Raw genomic sequence first — 18811 nt, 5'->3', positions numbered from 1 at the left:
GTCGGTATTCGGGCGCGGGTCTCGGATCTCGAGCGCGCCTCGGATTTTCGGGCGCGGACGCGTCCACGCCGTTGTTGGGGGAGACGCGGACGCGAGGACGCGGACGCGGCTGGGGATTGGACGCGCTCGCGTGCGTGCTGGGCGTGACCGTGGGCGTCGCGCTCGCGCTCGACGGCGGGGAAACGACGTGGAAGATGAGCGTGGGACGATGGATTCCAACGACGACGACAGCGGCGAGGCCGGAGACGACGGCGTGGTCGACGCCGAGCGCGCCGAGCTTGGGGACGACGGCGAGCGCGAACGTCGACGCGGACGCGCTGGTAATCTCAACCGAGGGCTCTGGGAACGTCGTGGGCGATCCGTCCGACGATACGGAAACGGATATTATGTACAATCAGGTGAATTCGTACGATGCGACGTCGCCGGGTAGGATATTTTCCGATTTAAAGTTGACGTTCCCGTGCGCGGCGACGTGCGGCGGCGACATTGACGTCGAGTCGACGTGCGATCACGCCGTGAGTAGTGACAATGACGAGCTCATCTCGTGCATTCACGACGCGTGCGGTTGTCACGAATCGTATCAACTCATCGAGGCGTTGTTTTACATTTGCGACGCGCCGATGAAGGCGGACGGAAAGTTTAACGGCCCCGAATACGCCAATTTTCTGGACGAAACCGTCTCGGCGGTCGAAGCGCACTGTGGAAAGGCTCACAGTGTGCTCAGCATTCTGACCCCTATCCGAGACACGGACGACTCTGGCAATATTAAGGCCGCGCCCTGCTCGTTGCCAGCGGATGATCCGGCGCCGGCGCACTGCGTCGCTCAAGCTAACGTCATCTCTACTTGCTCATATGAGGCACCAATGTGCGGCGCCAACTCGTCGCGCACGGGTATTCTTCGTGTACACGGCAGCACGACAGAGAAATGGAGCTGCCCGGCATACACCTGCGATACGTGCGATGGTGATACGTGTTCTCGCTGCACTTGGACACGTAGGATTTGCACGAGCACGCATGAAGCATACTCCATGCCGTGCGCGTACGAAGGAACCCGCAAAGGTGAGTGCATCGAGTGCGAGTACGGCTGGTTGATGAACAGCGAGACGCGTGAGTGCGACTCGTGCGATCAATATTTCAAGATGGACAGCTCCGGGGCGTGCGTCGAGGATACTGAAGCTTTGAAGAAAGACTTCAACATGACGGATGAGGACTTGAAGCAAGCTGAAGAGATGTTCAAAGCGTCGATCGATACGTCGGACCCTGAGCTCGGAGCTAAGCTTCGCGTAGCTGCACTCGGAGCATTCTGGGACGACTGGGCGTCAGAGCTGGACTCTTTGAAGAACAAGATCGACGATGGTTTGGATACCATAAACGATTTCAAGAATGATCTCATCGAAGACATACACGGCATCGGGAACGCGATCGCGTCTCTCGCGGGTGACCTCGCAGATCTCGGCTCAAAACTCGCCGATTTGGTTTATGACGAAGTGTCAGCCGTTGTGCCGAATGCCAACGCCCTCATGAACGGACTCAGTCAGGCTGCGGGATGCAACAACGACGACAGCGCGTCTTTGGGCGCCGATCGAAAAACAGTGAAGTCGAGGCGGCACCACGACGTGCGCAAGCGCGTGTTGGAGGCAGTATACGGTGTGGAAATCGCATCGCACTACGCCGCACCTTCTGAAAGCGCTCCACTCGGAGGTTCGTGCAGTCACAATCTTTGCGCAGGCGCGCTGTGCTACCAGCTCGACGTCAAGGACATCCTAAAAAAGCACCCAGATTACTCAGATGGCGTTTTCTCACTCACCAAAACGAGCTCTGTCCCGGACGAGCCTCGGTTTGAGCGTTTCCAACCCGATTACGTCAAGGCATTTGTCGATGGCAACATCAAAGCATGCGCCGGGGTAACGCATTTTGGGTTGGACATGAGTGTGTTGAACGACGTCGCACTTGAGTTCGTCAAAGTTGTCGAGCCGATCGTCGATGACGCAGTCAAAGCCATCACGGGTTGGGCCGATGGAATCACCGACTTCGTGAACGAAATCGGCGAATCGCTCACGGACATCTTTTCGTCGGTGAAATCGACCGTCGCAAACATTAACGTCCCGGGCTTTGGACGTAAGCTCTTGTCTGGTGACACGCAAGAATTCGAGCAACTAACCAAACACGAACGAGCGCTGGTGCTTGGACACATCGTCGAGGAGTACATCCAACGCGTCAACTTGATGCAGAAGAAGGCGTTGAGCGCTATTGCCGAAATTCATAACTTGGTTTCGAATGATCCGCACATGCACAACATGAAACCTATGGCGGATCCCAAATCTAGAGCGCGCCGAGACATCGCCCACCTCGGCGGATTCAAGCTCGACTTCAGCGTCATCGAGGACGGTATCATATCAGTTCTTCGAGGCGCCTTGAATACGATCTCCACTGGCGTTTCTTTCGACGTCGATTTTGAGCAAACATTGGAATTCGACGCCAAAGGAGCTCTCTTTCAAGAAGGTGATCTCCTTGACGGCCAAGCCAATCAGGAATTGTTCAAGATCACACCCATCGGCCCGACTGGATTCGTTTTGGTCGTCGGAGGCGTCGCGAAAGTTCAACTCCCATATTTCTTGCTCGCAGAAGGCAGCGGAAAGCTCGGGTACAAGATCAAGGGTAAAAATGTTGGTTACACGGTGAGCATCTCCGACGGCGTCGCCACCGTCGCGCCTAAGTCTTCGGCAAGCTTGGACATCACGCCGACGATCGACGGCACGATTTCCTCGAGCCTCAAGGTCGGCGTCGTGGCAGCGCTCGAAGAATTCCACATCAAACTCTGCTGGGGCGGCATCATCTGCATCGGCCCCGAAGTCACAATCAAACAAGGGATTCAATTCGGCGCGGATTCCGTTCTAAACGACGGGGTCGGCGCGTCCACGGACTCCTCTTGTTACAACGGACGCACCGGTTTGTCTCCCGTCTTTGGCGAATTCCTCACGTCCTACCCGACAACTTCAAACCAATGCAGCGCAAGTGCCAACGTCGTCGGCGCCGGCTTGTACGTCGAGTATCCCAAACCGTTCGTGACTACCGATATTATCACCGAAGTACGCGGCGACACCGAGTGCGTCCAGCCTCTGTCGCTCTTGGACATGACGAGCCGCGCACAGTATAGATCCAGCCATTCGACGTCGTGCGCTGCCAGCACAGATCCTGTGGAGGATTGTGGCGCCGCTGTCGACGCGTGTCCGACCGACTGCCCGATCTACGCCTAGCCGTTTCGTGCGCGCAGGGCCAATTTTCACGTTTTAATCAAAAGTGTGCACTACTGAATATTTCATTACACCGTAGGATAGACGAAATGAAAAGCGCAATCGAGATCTTTGCGCGTGTGAAAATTGTGCGTCACAACGCTATGAGTGGCAGCCCTGCGCGCGGGCGGTGTCGCATGCCGAACACGACGACGTGACAAAGTCGCCGTCGCCGTCAGCCGGCGCCGCGCACGTTTTGCTGGTTAAAGTAGCCATCTGTGCGTCCGAGAGCCAAGACTCGCGGGCGGAGTATTCGTAGAGCGAGACGGGACTGACACAATCCTTGTCACCGAGCACGACGGTGGTGAAGGCAACGTTAACATCGGGTTTGGGGATTTCGACGTATTGACCGGCGGCGTTGATGCTGCCGCGTTGGCGCAGTCGGCACTCGCCGCTGTTTTCGTCGTAATACCCGGTGAAGGTGTCGGCGAACATGGCTTTGAATTCCGTCGCGCCATTGAAACATTCCTCATCCGTCGTAGCCGATAGACTGTCCGCGCCAGCGCTGACACTTTGGAAGAACTGCGCCTCGATGCCAGAGCAAATGATGTCGCCAAAGCACACGGAAACCTTGAAATCACTCGCACGAAGAGTAGTCGATACCTTAAACGATACCGAGCTTTGCCCAGTGCCAGACGGCGTGATAGTCACCTGCGGGTTGTCGTTAAGTCTCAGCACGCCGCTACCTTCGTCGGAGCCGAACTCGACCCAGAAATCGTTCGACGCCACGTTGTAGGCAAAGTTACCGGCACTTTCTGCGATGAAGTAGTAAGGCATCTTAACATCAAGCCGACCGGTGATGGCGATGGTGAACCCCAGACCGATCGGGATGCTTTGATCGATCATCATCGTGTACCCTTCACCGTTGTTCAAGAGATCGTCGAAACGATAGGCAGTCGCATCGGTGTTGAACTCGACGTTCAAATCCAAGACCAGTGTCGAGCGAGCAATCATCTTCATGTTCTTCATGTCTTGGAAGGCGAGCTTCATCGCGTTCACGAGTCCGTCGCTCGCGTCACTGAGAAAATTACCACCAAGATTGGCCGTTGCGTGATTTGCCGCGCCCTTGTGCGTCGGATGAGCGTGCGAAAAGTGCGGAAGCGCTTGGAGCCTCGCTCGGAGCTCATCCAAGGAGAGCCTGACGTCTGCTTCGGTTTTTTCACGAAGCCTGTTTTGCTGAGCCATCAGACGACCGAGCGCGAACGAGACGTCGATGAGATCTTGGTCTGACGGCGTGGCATCGGCGAGTAACCGACGTCGACCTACCAGATTGTTGAGCTTATCCGGGATCCCTTGGACAAATCCAGCCATGTCGTTTGCGCCGTCTTCGACGGCGACGGCTGCGTTTTTCATGCCTTTTGCGGCGTTCTTCCCCCACTGTTTGACTTCATCGACGCCAGCGAGTAGGATTGGTTTGATTTGATCAACCAGAGCATTGACGATTGATTCGGCGGCGGTCGTAGGGATGCTGAATTCCGTCATCTTGACGCATACTGAGACGGGGTTCGCCGCCACGTTGACGATCACCGCGTCCGGCTTATATTTGACCAAATGGATAGAATCCGGAAAGGGCATACCGTGATCAGGCGTTTCGTATGTCATTGCCGGTATTGTCGTGGGCAGACACATCCCAGCGCCGCAATGAGCCACACACTGTCCGACTCCGAGCGAAGACGTATCATCAGACCGCCATTCTTGGATGGGAGAAACTCCGCTACGGGATTTGCCAAAAATATCACCAAGCTTTTCCTCAAGCACGTGTGAATTCGCCGGATCGAGCAATCCAAGGGACGTTGCTTCATGTGCGCTGATTTTGGTGGAGCCGAGCGCGGATTGAGCGTTGTCACACGAAAGGAGGGCGCTCTCGATTGCTTGCAAGAAAGTCGCCGGCTTGATGAAGATGACACTGGAAACCACTTCATCGGCGAGATCCGTCACTTTCTGCGCGATTTGATCGGCGAGCTCTGTCAGTTTCGTAACCGCCGTATTCGCTTGCGTCTTGACGTTCGTGAACATGTTCTTAATGTTGTCAATTGTGTTCGGGATGACATTTTTGATGTATTTGATCCCTTGCTTCACGGCGTTGATGCCGTCGACTATGGCTTGAATCCATCCGTAAAGTTGACATCGTCCATTGCGTGTTACGCGGTAGCCGGGCGAGCAAATATCGCATTTATTTTGCCGATAATATCTATCCTTGCGGCACCTCGGTCGATACGTTGGTAAATGCCAGCAACGACGGCACCATCTCGTGTGGCAGCTGCAGCGACAGCGCCAGCGCCGACATCTACAACGGCAATGCACCCCGCACGGGAAGTTTACACATCGATGACAGCACCAGCCGCAATGCTTCCAACGGATGGGATAATCCCAGGAGTTGCATCCGCGTCTGCAACCGGCCCAGTAGTCGCAGCGTGCAAAGTAGTACTTGTGGACTATGCAATTGGCCACCTTTGGGCGGTCGCCGCCGCGGTGGCATCCTTGACCCAGCGCAGCGGCGGTGACATTCGAGATAGTCGAGTCTTGATCTTCGTTACTGTCGCAGTACGTGTTCTGAGAAGAAACGACTGAGTCAAGAAGATCGGTGACCTGGCACTCGTCGATCGCGTCATCCAAAGTGTCGACGTAGAATTGGTTGAGTCGAACGAATGAAAAGTTCTTCCCAACCTCATTCGCGTCACAAACGTAGAGCAAAGTTTCGTGTAAAGCCACGGCTTCCTCGCATGAACACTTTTCGTTCAAGCACTTGAAAACGTTGTCGTTCGCTTGAAGCGCAGTGCAGCCGGAACCGCCGATGATTTGCGCGACGTCGGCGTCGTCGGCGCACTGTTGTACACATGTGTGATTCCCAAACTGTGCCGCAAACACCGCATCCGGCGACGAGGTAATCACCGAATCAACGCTAGTCTCGATCTTTTCTTCAGCGTCGTAATTGTCCGCGAGAAAATCTTCAGTTTGATTTTGTGGTGCGGCTTCTGCTTCCTCCTCCGAGAAATCAAACGCCGTCTGCGCGCCCTTGGTCTGCGCGCTCGTGAACGACACATCGGAGAGCGCGTTCGGCTCTTCGTCATCATCCGTCAATACCTCCGTGATCCCGAGCTTGGCCAAGCGATGCAACTTCCACGACTTTGAAAGAGTGAACGTCGTCTCCGATTGCCCGTTGCCGGCGCGCGCCGCTTTGCGCGCGGCGCGCAGCGCCCGCGCAGCGCGGCGCTCGTCGCGCGTCAATCCCGTCGGCGCGTCAGCCATCGCATCGTTGAAGAACGCCTTCAGCGGCGCGTGTCCTTCCTTCGCCCACATCGGCGCGCGTCCATCGTTCGTCTTCGTCGTCGAGAGCACCACTCGCGCCAGTCCCTCTCTGGTCGTCGCCACGCCCGCCACCGCGTACGCCACGATCGCCGTCGCGGCGAACACCGCGACGCGCCGCGCGACGCCACCATCGCGCGAGCCCTTCGAAGACGACGTCATGCCGCTTTTCCCGCGCGCTTTCGTCCTCGCTCGCGACTCTCACGCGTCGAAAGTTCGCTCGCGTCGTTCGCACGCGTCGAAAGTTCGCACGCGTCGTTCGCGGAACGTTCTCACGCCGCGCGCGGATCGCGTCGCCGGTTTCGCGCGTCGCCGGTCTCGCGCGTCGCGCGCGTCTTTCACCGTCGCGTCGTCGCGTCGAACGAGGTCGATCGCGCGCGCGAGTGGCGACGCGCGCGCGTCGCGGCAATCAGTGCCAGTGCGTGCGTAACACCAAACGCGTGCTGCCGCGTGGTGCTGACGCGTGCTGACGAAAGGGCCTTTGCCATTTCTCTGGTAAATAGGTATACGCACCGTCCTTATATGAACGCTGAGGTACTAGAATACCTCCAATGACGCTCTATAAAAAATGTCAACAGAGCCGCGGTCGGTCGCCGACACGTGTGTGACTGTTTGCGCATACCGACGGATCACGACTCAACGGTCAGGGGACTCGCGCTATCCGAATCGCGCGCGCGCGCGTCGCCGCGGACGCGCGCGCGCGACGCCGCGACGCCGACGTCATGGCGCCGGCGGCGACGACGGCGACGCGCGTCGCGCCATCGCGCGTCGCGCGGGCGCCGACGACGGCGCGACGCGACGGCGCGCGACGAATCGCGCGCGCGCGCGCGCGCGCCGGCGGCGGCACCGACGGGACGCGCGACGACGACGCGACGCGCGACGACCGCGATGGACGCGCGCGAGCGAACGCGACGACGCGGGACGCGCGCGCGATGCGACGGGACGACGGGACGAGCGCGCGCGGGGTGGGGGAGGAGACGCGAGACGAGACGCGCGGCGGCGGGGTCGGGACGACGCGACGCGCGAGCGACGCGCGAGCGCGAGGGACGGGGACGCGTCGAGGGCAGAGGTACGCGCCGGCGCGAGGACGGACGGTGAACGACGCGCGCGCGAGGGAGGGAGGACGAGGGAAGGCGACGACGGAGGTGGATCTGAGGGTGACGAAGTCGTCGCACGGGGCGCTGCAGAGGCACGTGAACGCGAGTAAGAGGGAACCGACGCACGCGCAAAAAAGGGAGACGAGAGGCGGTGGACGCGGGGATGGCGCGGCGAGTGGAAGCGGGAGGCCGCCGTTGCGCGCGGGGGAACGGATCGTGCGGGCGATGGAATCTATCGACGCGCCGGCGCAGGGCGAACGCATCGCGTGGGACGTCGTCGCGAGCGCGGTGAATCCCGAGGGTGGGAAGTTTAAATTCACCACGTCGACGCTTAACTTTGCCATTAAGGAGCTCGGTGAGCGTGGGAGCTTCGATCGCGCGCACGCGCTGTATTTGTGGATGTCGCGCAAGCAAGGGCGGTACGCGCCGAATGAGTTTACGTACGTGTCGCTCGCCAGCGCGGCGAAGACGCTGACGCAAACGCGAACGGTGCAAAACTTGTGGCAGCGCGGTATCGCGGAGAATGATGAGAGCTTGATTTGTAACGAGATCGCGTCTGCGGTGATCGCCGCACTCAATCGCGTGAGTGATTGGAGCGGGGCGTATCAAGTGTTTCGGGACATGGGCGACAAGGGCAAACCGAGAAATTTGTACACTTACACAGCCGTGCTCACGGCGTTGAGAGATGAGGCGAAGCCGGACGAGGCGTTGGCCGTACTCAACGAGATGGCGCGTGAGCCTGGAGTTCAACCGACGAGCTTAGCGTTTTCGTTGACGCTGACGGCGTTCGATAATTGTCGACGCTGGATCGAAGGTAACGCGGTCGCAAAACGTATTAAAAAGTACGACGTGCGTCCGGACGCGACGTTGATGCATGCCATCATCACCATGGCAGGACGTGCCGGCGACATGGCGCACGCGAACGAAGTTTTCGACGCTATGCGCAACTCAACGATGATCGTCACGACGTACACCTTCAACGCGCTCTTGGGCGGATACGCGAGGTACGGGGACTGGGAAGGATGCACTGAAGTGTATGACGAGATGAAACGCTCGAAAATCCAGCCAGACTCGTACACTTTCACGCAGCTCATATCTGCTGCCGAGCGAAGCGGAGAGTACATCGCGGCGGACGGCGTTTGGACGGAGATGTTGCGCAACCGAATCATCCCGCACACCGTCATGTGCGGAGCGTACATTCACTGCTTGGGATGCCAAGGTCGAGACCTCGAAGCGGAGGCCGTGATGGAGAAAATGCGCAACTATTGGGATGTTCCACGGAACGCTGCGGTGTACAATGCTCTCATCGGGGCGCACGTGCGAAGCGGCGAAGTCACGCGAGGACTCAGCGTGCTCGACGATATGCAACGCATCGATGGACTTATGCCCACCGAAATCACATTCGCCGTGCTTATTCGCGCATGCCAGGAAAGTGCGCTACACAAACGCGCGGAAGGTTTAGAAGGCATGCGCGCCTCGCTCGCGAACGCTGGACAACTCATTCAAGATTTGTCTGGCGCTTCAACCTCGACGGCGAAAGCATAACCATTGTAGTAAGTCAATCGCTAATTCTTTGATCATCTTCCATGGACGCTAGTTGGGCCACTCGGAGCCTCAGTACTTCAAGCGTGCGCTCGAGCTCGAGTACTTTACGACTCTCCTCGGCGGATAATTCATCGTTGCGTCTGATGGCGCGCGGCTGCGCGGCTAACTCGTTCGGCGCGACTCTTCGATTACCCGCAGAAACCGTGAGTTTCAGGTAATGTAGCTCGGAGATGAGCTTGTCAGAATGCGGTGCGCATGGTGGATGTTTAAGCGCAAACTTTAGTGCACACAAAGCTGCTCGCGCGTTTGGATGGAATCGATCGTAGTCGAAATCATACTCCGCGCTCTCCTCTGGCGTTTCAGTGATGAAAATAGCCTCGCGCGCCACCGGTTCGTCTTGGAGGACGGCGACGTTCTTCTCAGGGGCATCTTCGAACGATTCACCCACCTCAAATAGAGGGAGGAACTGCGTTGGAACTTTTTTCATGGCTCGAAGCTCCTTGACCTGCATTCTATTTTTAGTGTGACTCGTAAACGAAAAAGGATTCATATTCTTACACGGAGCGTCTACGCGAGATTAATTTTCTTTGCCCTGTTTGGTCGGCGCGCGACGTTTTGCCGCGGCCGCTGCGAGTGCGTTTGGCGCATCTGGACGAGTATTGTCTTCCTTGTCCTTCAAAGCGGGCACCGATCGCGTCACAGTCGATAAGCCATCCACAAACTTGGTGCGGAAAATAACATTTGCGTTGTTGAACATGCCTTCCTTCAGCGAAACGACGAGGAATTGGGAGAACGGGAAGTGCTGCTTGATCATGCGTCCGATATTTTGCGTGTGCGAAAGATCCAGCGCAGCATCGACCTCGTCCAAAATGTAAATCGGCGCAGGCTTGAAGAGCAAAAGCGCGAGAATTAAAGACAACGCGAGCAACGATCGCTGACCGCCCGAAAGTTCGGTGAGCGATTCCTTCCAAACTTCCCCGAAAGCGACCTTGACTTCCAAACCATCCATCACGGTGCATCCTTCGGGAGGTTGGAGCTTGGCGCTCGTCCCTGGGAGCAAAGTGGAAAAGATGGAACCAAAGTCCTTGGTGACCTTTTCCCAAGTCAGCTGCAAAGCCTCACGCTTCTTCTCGTCCAACTCGGTGATCACCTTTTGAATCTTCGATCTATCGTTCAACACGATGCGACGCTTTTCTTGCAATTCTTTGAACTCGGCTTCAGCCTTATCAAACATGGCGATGACCTTCTTGTTCACGCGCTTCCCGAGCGTCGCCTGCGCTTCTTCGCACTCTGCAAGTTCCGCTTGCGCTTGCGAAGGGGAACGCTTCTTGAAATCATAATCACCTCCGGACTGACCAAACAGCGCGCTCTCGCTCGCGACCCACTGATGTTCTTTCTTAAGATTATCGAGATGCGCCTCGGCATCCTTCGCTTCGTTTTCATGGCGCGTGATTTGATACTCGAGCTTCTTCATTTCCAACCCGTGTTCCTGCGCTGCGGCTTCGAGTTTCTCCTTGCGCTTAAGCAGCTTAGAGATTTCGACATCGCACGCAGCGACACGCGCGCGCCGGTCTTCAAGCTCAGCTGCGACGACGTCGTATTCACGTTGCTTCTCCGACACGGCCGCTTGCATAGTCTCGACTTCGGCTCGCAACTCCGCGACGGCGGCGGCGCGTTCGTTGATTTGCTCATCGAGCGCCGCGCGTTCCGAAACCGCAGCTTCTTTCTCGATCCGCGCGCTAGTGACAAACTCTTCTTTCTCTTTAATTTGCGCTCGAGCTTTGGTGACTGCGTTTCTCGCCTCTTTCAAAGCCTTTTCAGCTTCTTTCAAACGTGAATCGCGCTCCTTTTCAAAGCTCTTGATTTCTTTCTCAAGCGCCGCAGCTGTCTGTGCAGCCTCAACCTTCTTCGCCTTGGCCTCCTCCGTCGTGTTTTTGGCGTCAGCTAGATCTTGTTCGAATTTGCGAACTTTTTCGGCGAGTTGATGCACTTCTGAACCGCTGACTTTCTCCTTCAACAAACCGAGCGCGTGTTCGTGACGATCCAACTCGTCTTCCAACTTTTGCGCCTCTTTCGCCTCCTTGGCTGCCACCTTGGCGGTTTCCAACGCGGACTCGGCGCGAGTCTTAGCTTTGGCCAATGCATCTTCAGCCTTGTACAACGCGTGAAGCTTAGTCAGCACCGCGCTGCCGGTGTTACGAGAGCCTCCACTGATGACACCGCTGGGGTTGAACATGTCGCCCTCGACGGTGACGCAGTTCAACATGACATCTCTGTCATACGCGACAGCCTTTGCCGTGGTCTGATCTTTGCAGACGAAAGCCTTACCAAAAACATACTTCATCACGTTTTGCACGTCGTCGTCATACGTCACGAGGCTGAGAGCGAGAGAGGCTTCGCCCTTGCTTACGCTCGACGCCGCGGCAATTTGACGATCCGTAGCCGTTCGGCTGTCGATTTTGTTCAACGGAATTATCGTCACACGCTTCTTGAGTTGACCCTTAGCCAAAAGTGCTTTACCGGTGACGTCTGTATCAACGACAACTTGGTGCAGCTTACCTCCGGCGACGACTTCGAGCGCGGTGACCGAGGCAGGGTCCTTCACTTGCATGAGCTTAGCGACGACGCCTTTAACGCGTTTGCGGTCAAACTTCGCCTCGGGATCGCGGAATTGAAAGTCGCAGTCACCAAGCTTAGAGTTCAATACATCAACTTCTTGCTGTAATTCTTGAACTTCCAAGTTTGCCTTGTCGCACGCCGCTTCGAGCTCGGCCGCCTTGTCACTCGTGCATCCACCAAAGTTGGCGAGATTGGCGCGCGCCGTCTCCACCGCGGACTCGGCGGATTGAAGTTCCTTCGTGAGCTTGTCGCCTTCCTTTTGCTTCGTACTCAGTGACTTTTGCGCGACCGCGAGCTCTTTCTCGACGTGCTTGATTTTGAGTGCCGCAGACTTCACTTCAGCATCGCAGGAGGATTGCGCGGCGACGGCGTCGGCGAGTTGCGCTTGCAACGATTTGTCTGCGCCCGTTCCCTTGCCAGATTGCACGCCTTGGAGCGTGCGCTCAGCCATGTCTGCGGCGGCCACTTTCTCATCGAGCGACGCTTGCTCGGCGGCGGCTTCGGCTTCGAGCGCAGCAACTTTTTCGGCGCGCTTGGACTCGGCGGCTTCCATTTCCGAAGCATCCTTCAACAACTTGTCCTTGGCTTTTTGCTCGCTCTTCACTTCGTTTTGCTTGTTCGTCAAGGCGGTGGTTTCCTTCACCAACTCCTTGGACATCGTGTCGGTACGAACGACCAGGTCTTTCATCTCTGAACCCATGCGCTCTTCCTTTTCGGTTTGCAAACGTTGCGCGTGGAGCTCGAGCTCCGTTTGCTCGCGATTGGCGTCGTCGATGGCGCTCTTGTGCTCTTCAATCTTTTCGACGATGCTCGATGTTCCCGCGTTTGCCTTCTCGACCGCTTCTTGCGCCATCACGAAATCGTACGCGATGCAGAATCGGCGCAAGCGCTCGAGATTATCGTTCGCCGCCGCCCACTTCATGTAGTCGCCACGTTCTTTGCGTAGCTTTTCAATCGTCGGCAAGATTTCCTCCTCGAGCAACCTGTCAATCTCATCAACCTTGGTCTGCTTCTTATCCAGCGTCTTCAGCGCGCCTTCCTTTTTGTTTTCGTACATCCGCGTTCCCGCCGCCTCTTCGAGCATCCCCAAAATCTCCGGCGGTTTCATGTTCAACACCTTTGTGATTCGTCCTTGCATGATTAAAAAGTGCGGATTGTTCACGTTTAACTGCACCGAGTGAAACAAATTCTGCACCCGCGTCGGCTGCGCCGTCGCGCCATTGATCATGTACTTATTCTTCCCACCAATCACGATCTGTCTCGTCACCGTGATGCGATCGCAATGCTCGTATCCGACCGGTGACCGCGTCCGATCCTCGTTGTTAAACGTCACGCTCACCGACGCCTTGGTGACGCCCGCTTGGCCTTGCTTATACACGAGCTCTTGCAAGCTCGCCGCGCGCACCTGCGTTCGACCGAACGCGCGCACATCGTCAGTCAATCAATTTTACGCGCGTCTGCTCTCATCGCTACCGCATCGAGCCGCGCGTCAGCGATCGATCCCCTCGCGCGTCGACCGCGCCTCGCGCGCGCTCGTTCCCCCCGCGCGCGTCGTCATCATCTCCCCCCCCACGCGTCGCGCGCGTCGTCATCCATCGCGGCCGCCGAGCGCACGAAACTCCATCCAACGTGCGCGAGCACCGACGCGTCGTCGCGGACGTACGTGCGTGAGATTCGAAATCCCGAGCACGAAACAAATCGAATCCAAGATGTTCGACTTGCCCGAGCCGTTCAACCCGGTGATCGCGTTGAATAACGGATCAAATCCCGGAACGACGGTGCGTTTGGCGTACGACTTGAAGCCATCGATGCATACTTCCTCGATGTACATCGCGCGGGCGGCGTGCGGGTCGCGCGCGCCGACGAACGCGGCGATGTGTGCGGTGATGACGGTTGGATTCGCCAAACGGACTTTTGAGCTCTGAACACGTTGGACTGCGCAATAAATTAACTAATTCCACGGCGCGACGCCGTGACCGATGAAAGAGCGCGCGGGAACGACGACGCGGCCGTCTTCTTGCACGTACATCTTCAAACGCGCGCGGAAGTTTTCGGAAAATTCCCTCCACAAGGCGTCGTCCGACGCCAACTCTTCGCCGTAGGGGCCGACTTTGGCAATGTCCACGGCTTGGGTCAAGTCATCGAAAGCGAACGTGCCGTCCTCGCACGCGACGTCGGGATTGATGAACCCCGCTTCGATCAAGCAATCTTCTAATTTCGACACTCCGCGACTGTCGGTGTTGGACCAGCTCATCGGTTTCACGGCGACGTCGACCCAGTCTTCGCGCCCGACGTCTCTGAGCGCCTCGCCGAGGTGGTAGATGATTTGATTCTCGCTCGAATTCGCGGGCGCCCAGACCGCGCACGTGAAATGTCCACCTCGTTTCAAACTCGACAGCACCGCTTTCATCGCCGCCGTGGGGTCCGCCATGAACTGTAAGCCTTGCTGACAGTACGCTCGATCGAACGCGCGCCGCGGGAGCGTCGGCGCGCACGCGTCGAATTCCAAATACTCGATACCTCTCGACGCCGGATTCGCTTTCGCGCGCGCCAGCATCCCGGGCGAGTTATCGATCGCCGTCACTTTACCCTGCGTCCACCGAACGCGCGCGTCCGCGGTCAGTCGCCGTTTCGTTTCGCTTCTTCGCTTCGGGACGCGTCTTCGCGGCGCTTCGGGACGTCCGCGCTCGACCGTCACCCACCGATTCTCCCACCAACGCCGCGCACTCGCGCGCCACCACGCCCGTGCCGCACGCGACGTCTAAGACCGCGTCACCGGTCACCGGTCGCGACGTCGCGAACACGCTCTCCGTCCAGGGCTTGAAGACGCCATCGACGAGGACGTCATCGTAAAACTGGGCTTGCGCTTTTCCGAAAGAAAACGTCGCGTCGTTCGCCGCGCTCGCGATCGCGCGCGCGGACGCGGGCGGCGCGGGCGCGGGCGCGGGCGCGGCGGCGGCGCGGGCGAGGAGGCGGGCGGCGGCGCGAGACATGCTCTGAGGACGAGCGCCAGAGGGAGGTCGACGTTCACGTCGCGTGACTGTTTGCCCAGTGGAGGAAAAAATCTAGAAAAATCTCGACGGGCGCGTCGACGCGGACGAACGATGGACGAAAGAATACCGCGATAAGTGAATTTAATCCTCTAACGATGGACGCACGAGAAGCCAGCACGCCGGACCGAGGACGGGGACGCTGGCGAACGCGAGGGCGTTGGCGTCGTCGACGTCTCTGCGACGCATGTCCTCGGCGATGGCGGGCGCCACGCACAGCGAGAGGACGATCAAGTCGCACGTGCTCACGCACGCGAGCATGGATTGCTCTTTGAAAAGCGTGGCGAAACCGGCGAGCGTGTCAGGCGTCACGTTCGAGGCGCCGTAAAAGGCCAGATACGCCGCGAATCCTAACAACGCCGCCGCGTTGAGCTTGCTCTCCCAAATATTTCTCGTCACGAATCCTAATTCGCTCCTCTTCACCCTCGTTCGCGGCTCGCGAGTCACCAAATACGGTCCGAGCGCGAAAAAGCCGAGGGCAAAGCTCGCGCCGACGCACAGCGCCGCGGGAAACGGCGACTTATTCCCCTTCGCGCCGGGCATCATCAAGCACGCGTACGTCGCCGGAACGACGCCCAGCGAATTGAACAACGCCTCGAACAACGGGTTCACCGCCCCCGTGAACGGTGCGCTCACGAGCGATTTCACGAGCTCTAAATCGAACGCCGACGTCCCGCTCGGCGCCCCGAAGGTCGCGAACGACCCGAGCGCCACCCACGCGCACGCCGTCGCCACGCGTTGCGGCTCGCGATACCACTCAAAGCTCCCATCGCTCGCCTCCCGCGCCTCCGGCGTCGACGCTCGGCGCGTCGTCGCGCATCGTCGCGCGCCGCGCGCCGTCATCGCGCGCATTCGTCGCGCGCGGTCCGTCGTCGCGCGGTCCGTCCGAATCGTCATCGTCGTCGTCGTCGTCATCGTCGTCATCGTCATCGTCGTCGTCGTCGCGCCGTTCGCCCCGACGCGCGCTCCCGACGCGCGCGCGCGTCTCTCTCGCGCCGCTCGGCCGTCGTCGGCGACGATGCGCGCGTCCTCGCTCGGTCGCGCGCGTCGTCGAGTGCGACAGCGCGACGACAGCGCGGCGACGGCACATCTCGCCGCGAATCGTTCGTCGCGATCGTCGCGACGCGCGCCGAGCGATCGATCGACCGACGACGCGACGATCGACGCCGACGGACGCGCGCGAGCGACGGACGCGCGCGCGCGCGCGCGAGCGAGCGAACGAACGATCGAGCGAATTCACCGTTGGTTGACTGGATTGCGCGTCTCGACGGCTCGGCGCGACGACGATGGCGACGCAGATCGTGACGTTCGACGGAGAGTACGTCGATGAAAGTCTGCGCGCGGCGCTGCCGGCGAACGCGAGCGGGTGGGAGTCGAAGTATCAAATCGTCGCCATCATGGGACCGCAGAGCTCGGGGAAGTCGACGCTGCTGAACCACGCGTTCGGGACGGCGTTCCGGGAGATGGATGATAGCCTCGGACGGTCGCAAACGACGCAAGGAGTGTGGCTGTCGCGAGCGGAAACGTGTGAAACGACGCCGACGCTGGTGATGGATCTGGAGGGGACGGATGGACGCGAACGAGGGGAGGAGGACACGGCGTTCGAGAAGCAGACGGCGCTCTTCGCGATGGCGAGCGCGGACGTGCTGTTGGTGAATATGTGGTGCAACGATATCGGTCGGGAACAAGCGAGCGGGAAACCGTTGTTGAGGACGATATTTGAGGTGAACTTGAAGGTGTTTTCGCCGGAGAAGAAGACGGTGTTGTTGTTTGTGATTCGGGATAGGTCGAAGACGCCGTTTGAGCGGCTTGTGGAGAATTTGCGCGGAGATTTAGAATCGATCTGGCGCGGCATCACGAAGCCGGAGAGGTACGCGAACAGTGCGATTACGGACTTGTTTGAGTTGAAATTCACTTCGCTGCCGCATTACGAGCATGAGCACGAGTTGTTTGTCGCAGAAGCGAAGGCGCTGCGCGCGCGCTTTGACGCGCCGGCGAACGCTGCGGACAGTTTACGCGACACCGCCGCAGCGGTACCCATTTCCGGTTTGGGGGTTTCATTGCGTGAAGTGTGGAACACGGTCAAGGCGAATAAAGACTTAGATCTGCCTGCGCACAAGATTATGGTAGCTACAGTGCGATGCGAGGAAATCGCCGACGCCGCGCTCGCGCAAATTACCGAGTGCGACGAACTGGCGAATCTACTGAAGGAAGCCAAAAGCGCCAAGGTGTCGCATCTTGTGTCCAAAATTGAAAAGTTGACGAACAAAGCCTTGACACCTTACGACGACGAAGCCAAGTACTTCGTGAAGGAGGTGCGCGAAGCGAAGCGCTTGGATTTGAAAGCGCGCGTCGCCAAGACGCTCGGCGAGGTCGCATCGATGCATTTAGAACACGTGCGTCAAGATATTGTCGAGTCGCTCGTGCACGAAGTGAACGCGACACTTGGTGACGCCGCGGCGGCGTACGTGCCGGGGAAAAAGCGAAGTGAAGATAGAGTTGGATTCGCGACGTTTTTGAAGGAGACGTTTACCAAGCTCGACGCGCAGTGGGAAGAAAGACTCGACGAGTCTTTACCGACCGATGATCTCGCGTGGGCGGATTTTGTCGTGGAGGAAACAAAAAATTTCCACAAGACCATCGATGCGATCGTGGACTCGTTGCGTAAGGAACGCATGAACTTGACCATTCACGCGTGCGAACGTGCGATGGAGCGCGGCGTCAGCGCGCAAGCCATCGGACTGTTGGAGGAAGCACCGCGTGACATGTGGTACAAGCTGCGCCAAATGCGCTCGAGCGCTGCGGAAAAGTGGAATTCGGAAGTGGCGGATGCTGTGAGTGAGTTTGAGCCCAGCGATGAGGAAGTAGAGCGCGTGCACCAGAACATGCGCAATAGAATCACCGAGGTAGTCGACGGGAAATCGCGCGACGCCGCCACCGCTGCGTTGGCACACATGAAACAAGCGTTTGCTCGAGTGTTTTCGAAAGATTCCAAGGGTTTACCGAGAATTTGGCGTCCGCTGGATGACGTGGCGGCGATAAATAGAAAAGCACAGCGAGAAGCTCTGCGGGTGTTATCGCTCCTCGCGGTGACGCGTCTGGACGACCGTGCAGATAAGAAGGGCGACGACGCGGCAATTAAATCGATCGAAACTGCGCTTTACGGCCTGATTCCATCGGATGCGCCGCTGACATCGGGCGTTGAAGACGGCGACGATGCGACGGAAACGCCGTCGACGGCAGAACCAGTCGCCGTGTCGCTGCCGACGGAATGGGAAGACGCCGCCGATGACGCCGTCATCTTGACTCCTGCCGAATGTCGAACGATTTGGCTTCAGTTCGAATCCGATACTCTCTACGCCGTCTCGCAAGCCATGGCGGCGAAAGAAGCCGCGCGACGAGCCCTCACCGGAGGCGCGCCAATTTGGATGATTGTTCTGTTGATAATCTTGGGCATGAATGAAATCAAATGGTTGCTCACGCATCCTTTGACGCTATTCATCATCGTCGCTCTGGGCTTATACGCTCGCGCGATCTTTAATCAACTCGACGTCACATCCGCGATGCAGCTCGGCATGGTCCCGGGCTTGACCGTCCTCGCGGCGAAAATCGTCCCAGTTGGCGTGGGCATACTGAAAAAACTCGCCGACGAGGGCGCGCGCAGTTGGTCGCCCGAGTCCACTCCGATCCCCGCCGCCCCGGTCGGTGGCACCGTCGCCCACGCCGGGACCGATCCAAACTCTCAATTCGCGCACGCGAGCGGGGATATCACGTCGCAGGGCGTCCGGCAACGCGCGAAACCGCGCGAAACCGTGGGACGATGACGCCTCTCGATTCGTCGCATCGCGCGCGAGCGTAAAAGCATTCGATCACGTCTTTTTTAATATCACATGCGCGAAAT

General features: G+C 58.3%; 8 protein-coding genes across 8 annotated transcripts; 3 read left to right on the top strand and 5 right to left on the bottom strand.

The window, feature by feature from the left end:
• Positions 1-386: 386 nt before the first annotated feature.
• OSTLU_30983 (predicted protein) lies at positions 387-3283 on the top strand (the record flags this gene model as incomplete). The annotated part of the gene is made up of 1 exon (XM_001417387.1): positions 387-3283. One exon carries the CDS (start codon positions 387-389, stop codon positions 3255-3257), a length of 2871 nt encoding a protein of 956 aa, XP_001417424.1. The 3' UTR covers positions 3258-3283.
• A 54-nt stretch (positions 3284-3337) lies between these two features.
• Positions 3338-6933, bottom strand: OSTLU_24353 (predicted protein). The gene has a single exon (XM_001417105.1). The coding sequence runs from the start codon at positions 6759-6761 to the stop codon at positions 3396-3398; it is 3366 nt and encodes a 1121-aa protein (XP_001417142.1). The 5' UTR covers positions 6762-6933; the 3' UTR covers positions 3338-3395.
• Positions 6934-7701: 768 nt separating this feature from the next.
• Positions 7702-9248, top strand: OSTLU_30981 (predicted protein). The gene has a single exon (XM_001417386.1). The coding sequence runs from the start codon at positions 7922-7924 to the stop codon at positions 9239-9241; it is 1320 nt and encodes a 439-aa protein (XP_001417423.1). The 5' UTR covers positions 7702-7921; the 3' UTR covers positions 9242-9248.
• Positions 9249-9254: 6 nt separating this feature from the next.
• OSTLU_30980 (predicted protein) lies at positions 9255-9752 on the bottom strand (the record flags this gene model as incomplete). The annotated part of the gene is made up of 1 exon (XM_001417104.1): positions 9255-9752. One exon carries the CDS (start codon positions 9750-9752, stop codon positions 9255-9257), a length of 498 nt encoding a protein of 165 aa, XP_001417141.1.
• A 66-nt stretch (positions 9753-9818) lies between these two features.
• OSTLU_19472 (predicted protein) lies at positions 9819-13691 on the bottom strand (the record flags this gene model as incomplete). The annotated part of the gene is made up of 3 exons (XM_001417103.1): positions 9819-12024; positions 12079-13265; positions 13524-13691. 3 exons carry the CDS (start codon positions 13689-13691, stop codon positions 9819-9821), a joined length of 3561 nt encoding a protein of 1186 aa, XP_001417140.1.
• A 120-nt stretch (positions 13692-13811) lies between these two features.
• OSTLU_14886 (predicted protein) lies at positions 13812-14853 on the bottom strand (the record flags this gene model as incomplete). The annotated part of the gene is made up of 2 exons (XM_001417102.1): positions 13812-14450; positions 14563-14853. 2 exons carry the CDS (start codon positions 14851-14853, stop codon positions 13812-13814), a joined length of 930 nt encoding a protein of 309 aa, XP_001417139.1.
• A 141-nt stretch (positions 14854-14994) lies between these two features.
• On the bottom strand, positions 14995-15753 carry OSTLU_30977 (predicted protein; the record flags this gene model as incomplete). Its single annotated transcript, XM_001417101.1, has 1 exon — positions 14995-15753. One exon carries the CDS (start codon positions 15751-15753, stop codon positions 14995-14997), a length of 759 nt encoding a protein of 252 aa, XP_001417138.1.
• A 443-nt stretch (positions 15754-16196) lies between these two features.
• OSTLU_49461 (predicted protein) lies at positions 16197-18790 on the top strand (the record flags this gene model as incomplete). The annotated part of the gene is made up of 2 exons (XM_001417385.1): positions 16197-17358; positions 17404-18790. 2 exons carry the CDS (start codon positions 16197-16199, stop codon positions 18732-18734), a joined length of 2493 nt encoding a protein of 830 aa, XP_001417422.1. The 3' UTR covers positions 18735-18790.
• Between the last annotated feature and the right edge of the window lie 21 nt (positions 18791-18811).

This window comes from Ostreococcus lucimarinus, chromosome 4 (assembly GCF_000092065.1).
Source record: "Ostreococcus lucimarinus CCE9901 chromosome 4, complete sequence".
NCBI lineage: Eukaryota > Viridiplantae > Chlorophyta > Mamiellophyceae > Mamiellales > Bathycoccaceae > Ostreococcus > Ostreococcus sp. 'lucimarinus'.
Note: the sequence above shows the minus strand (reverse complement) of the source record. Positions and strands in the feature narration are given on the sequence as shown.

Bases quoted from the DNA above. Each gene is read 5' to 3' on its own strand.
- OSTLU_24353 (XM_001417105.1), bottom strand. From the start codon at position 6,761: ATGACGTCGTCTTCGAAGGGCTCGCGCGATGGTGGCGTCGCGCGGCGC.
- OSTLU_30981 (XM_001417386.1), top strand. From the start codon at position 7,922: ATGGAATCTATCGACGCGCCGGCGCAGGGCGAACGCATCGCGTGGGAC.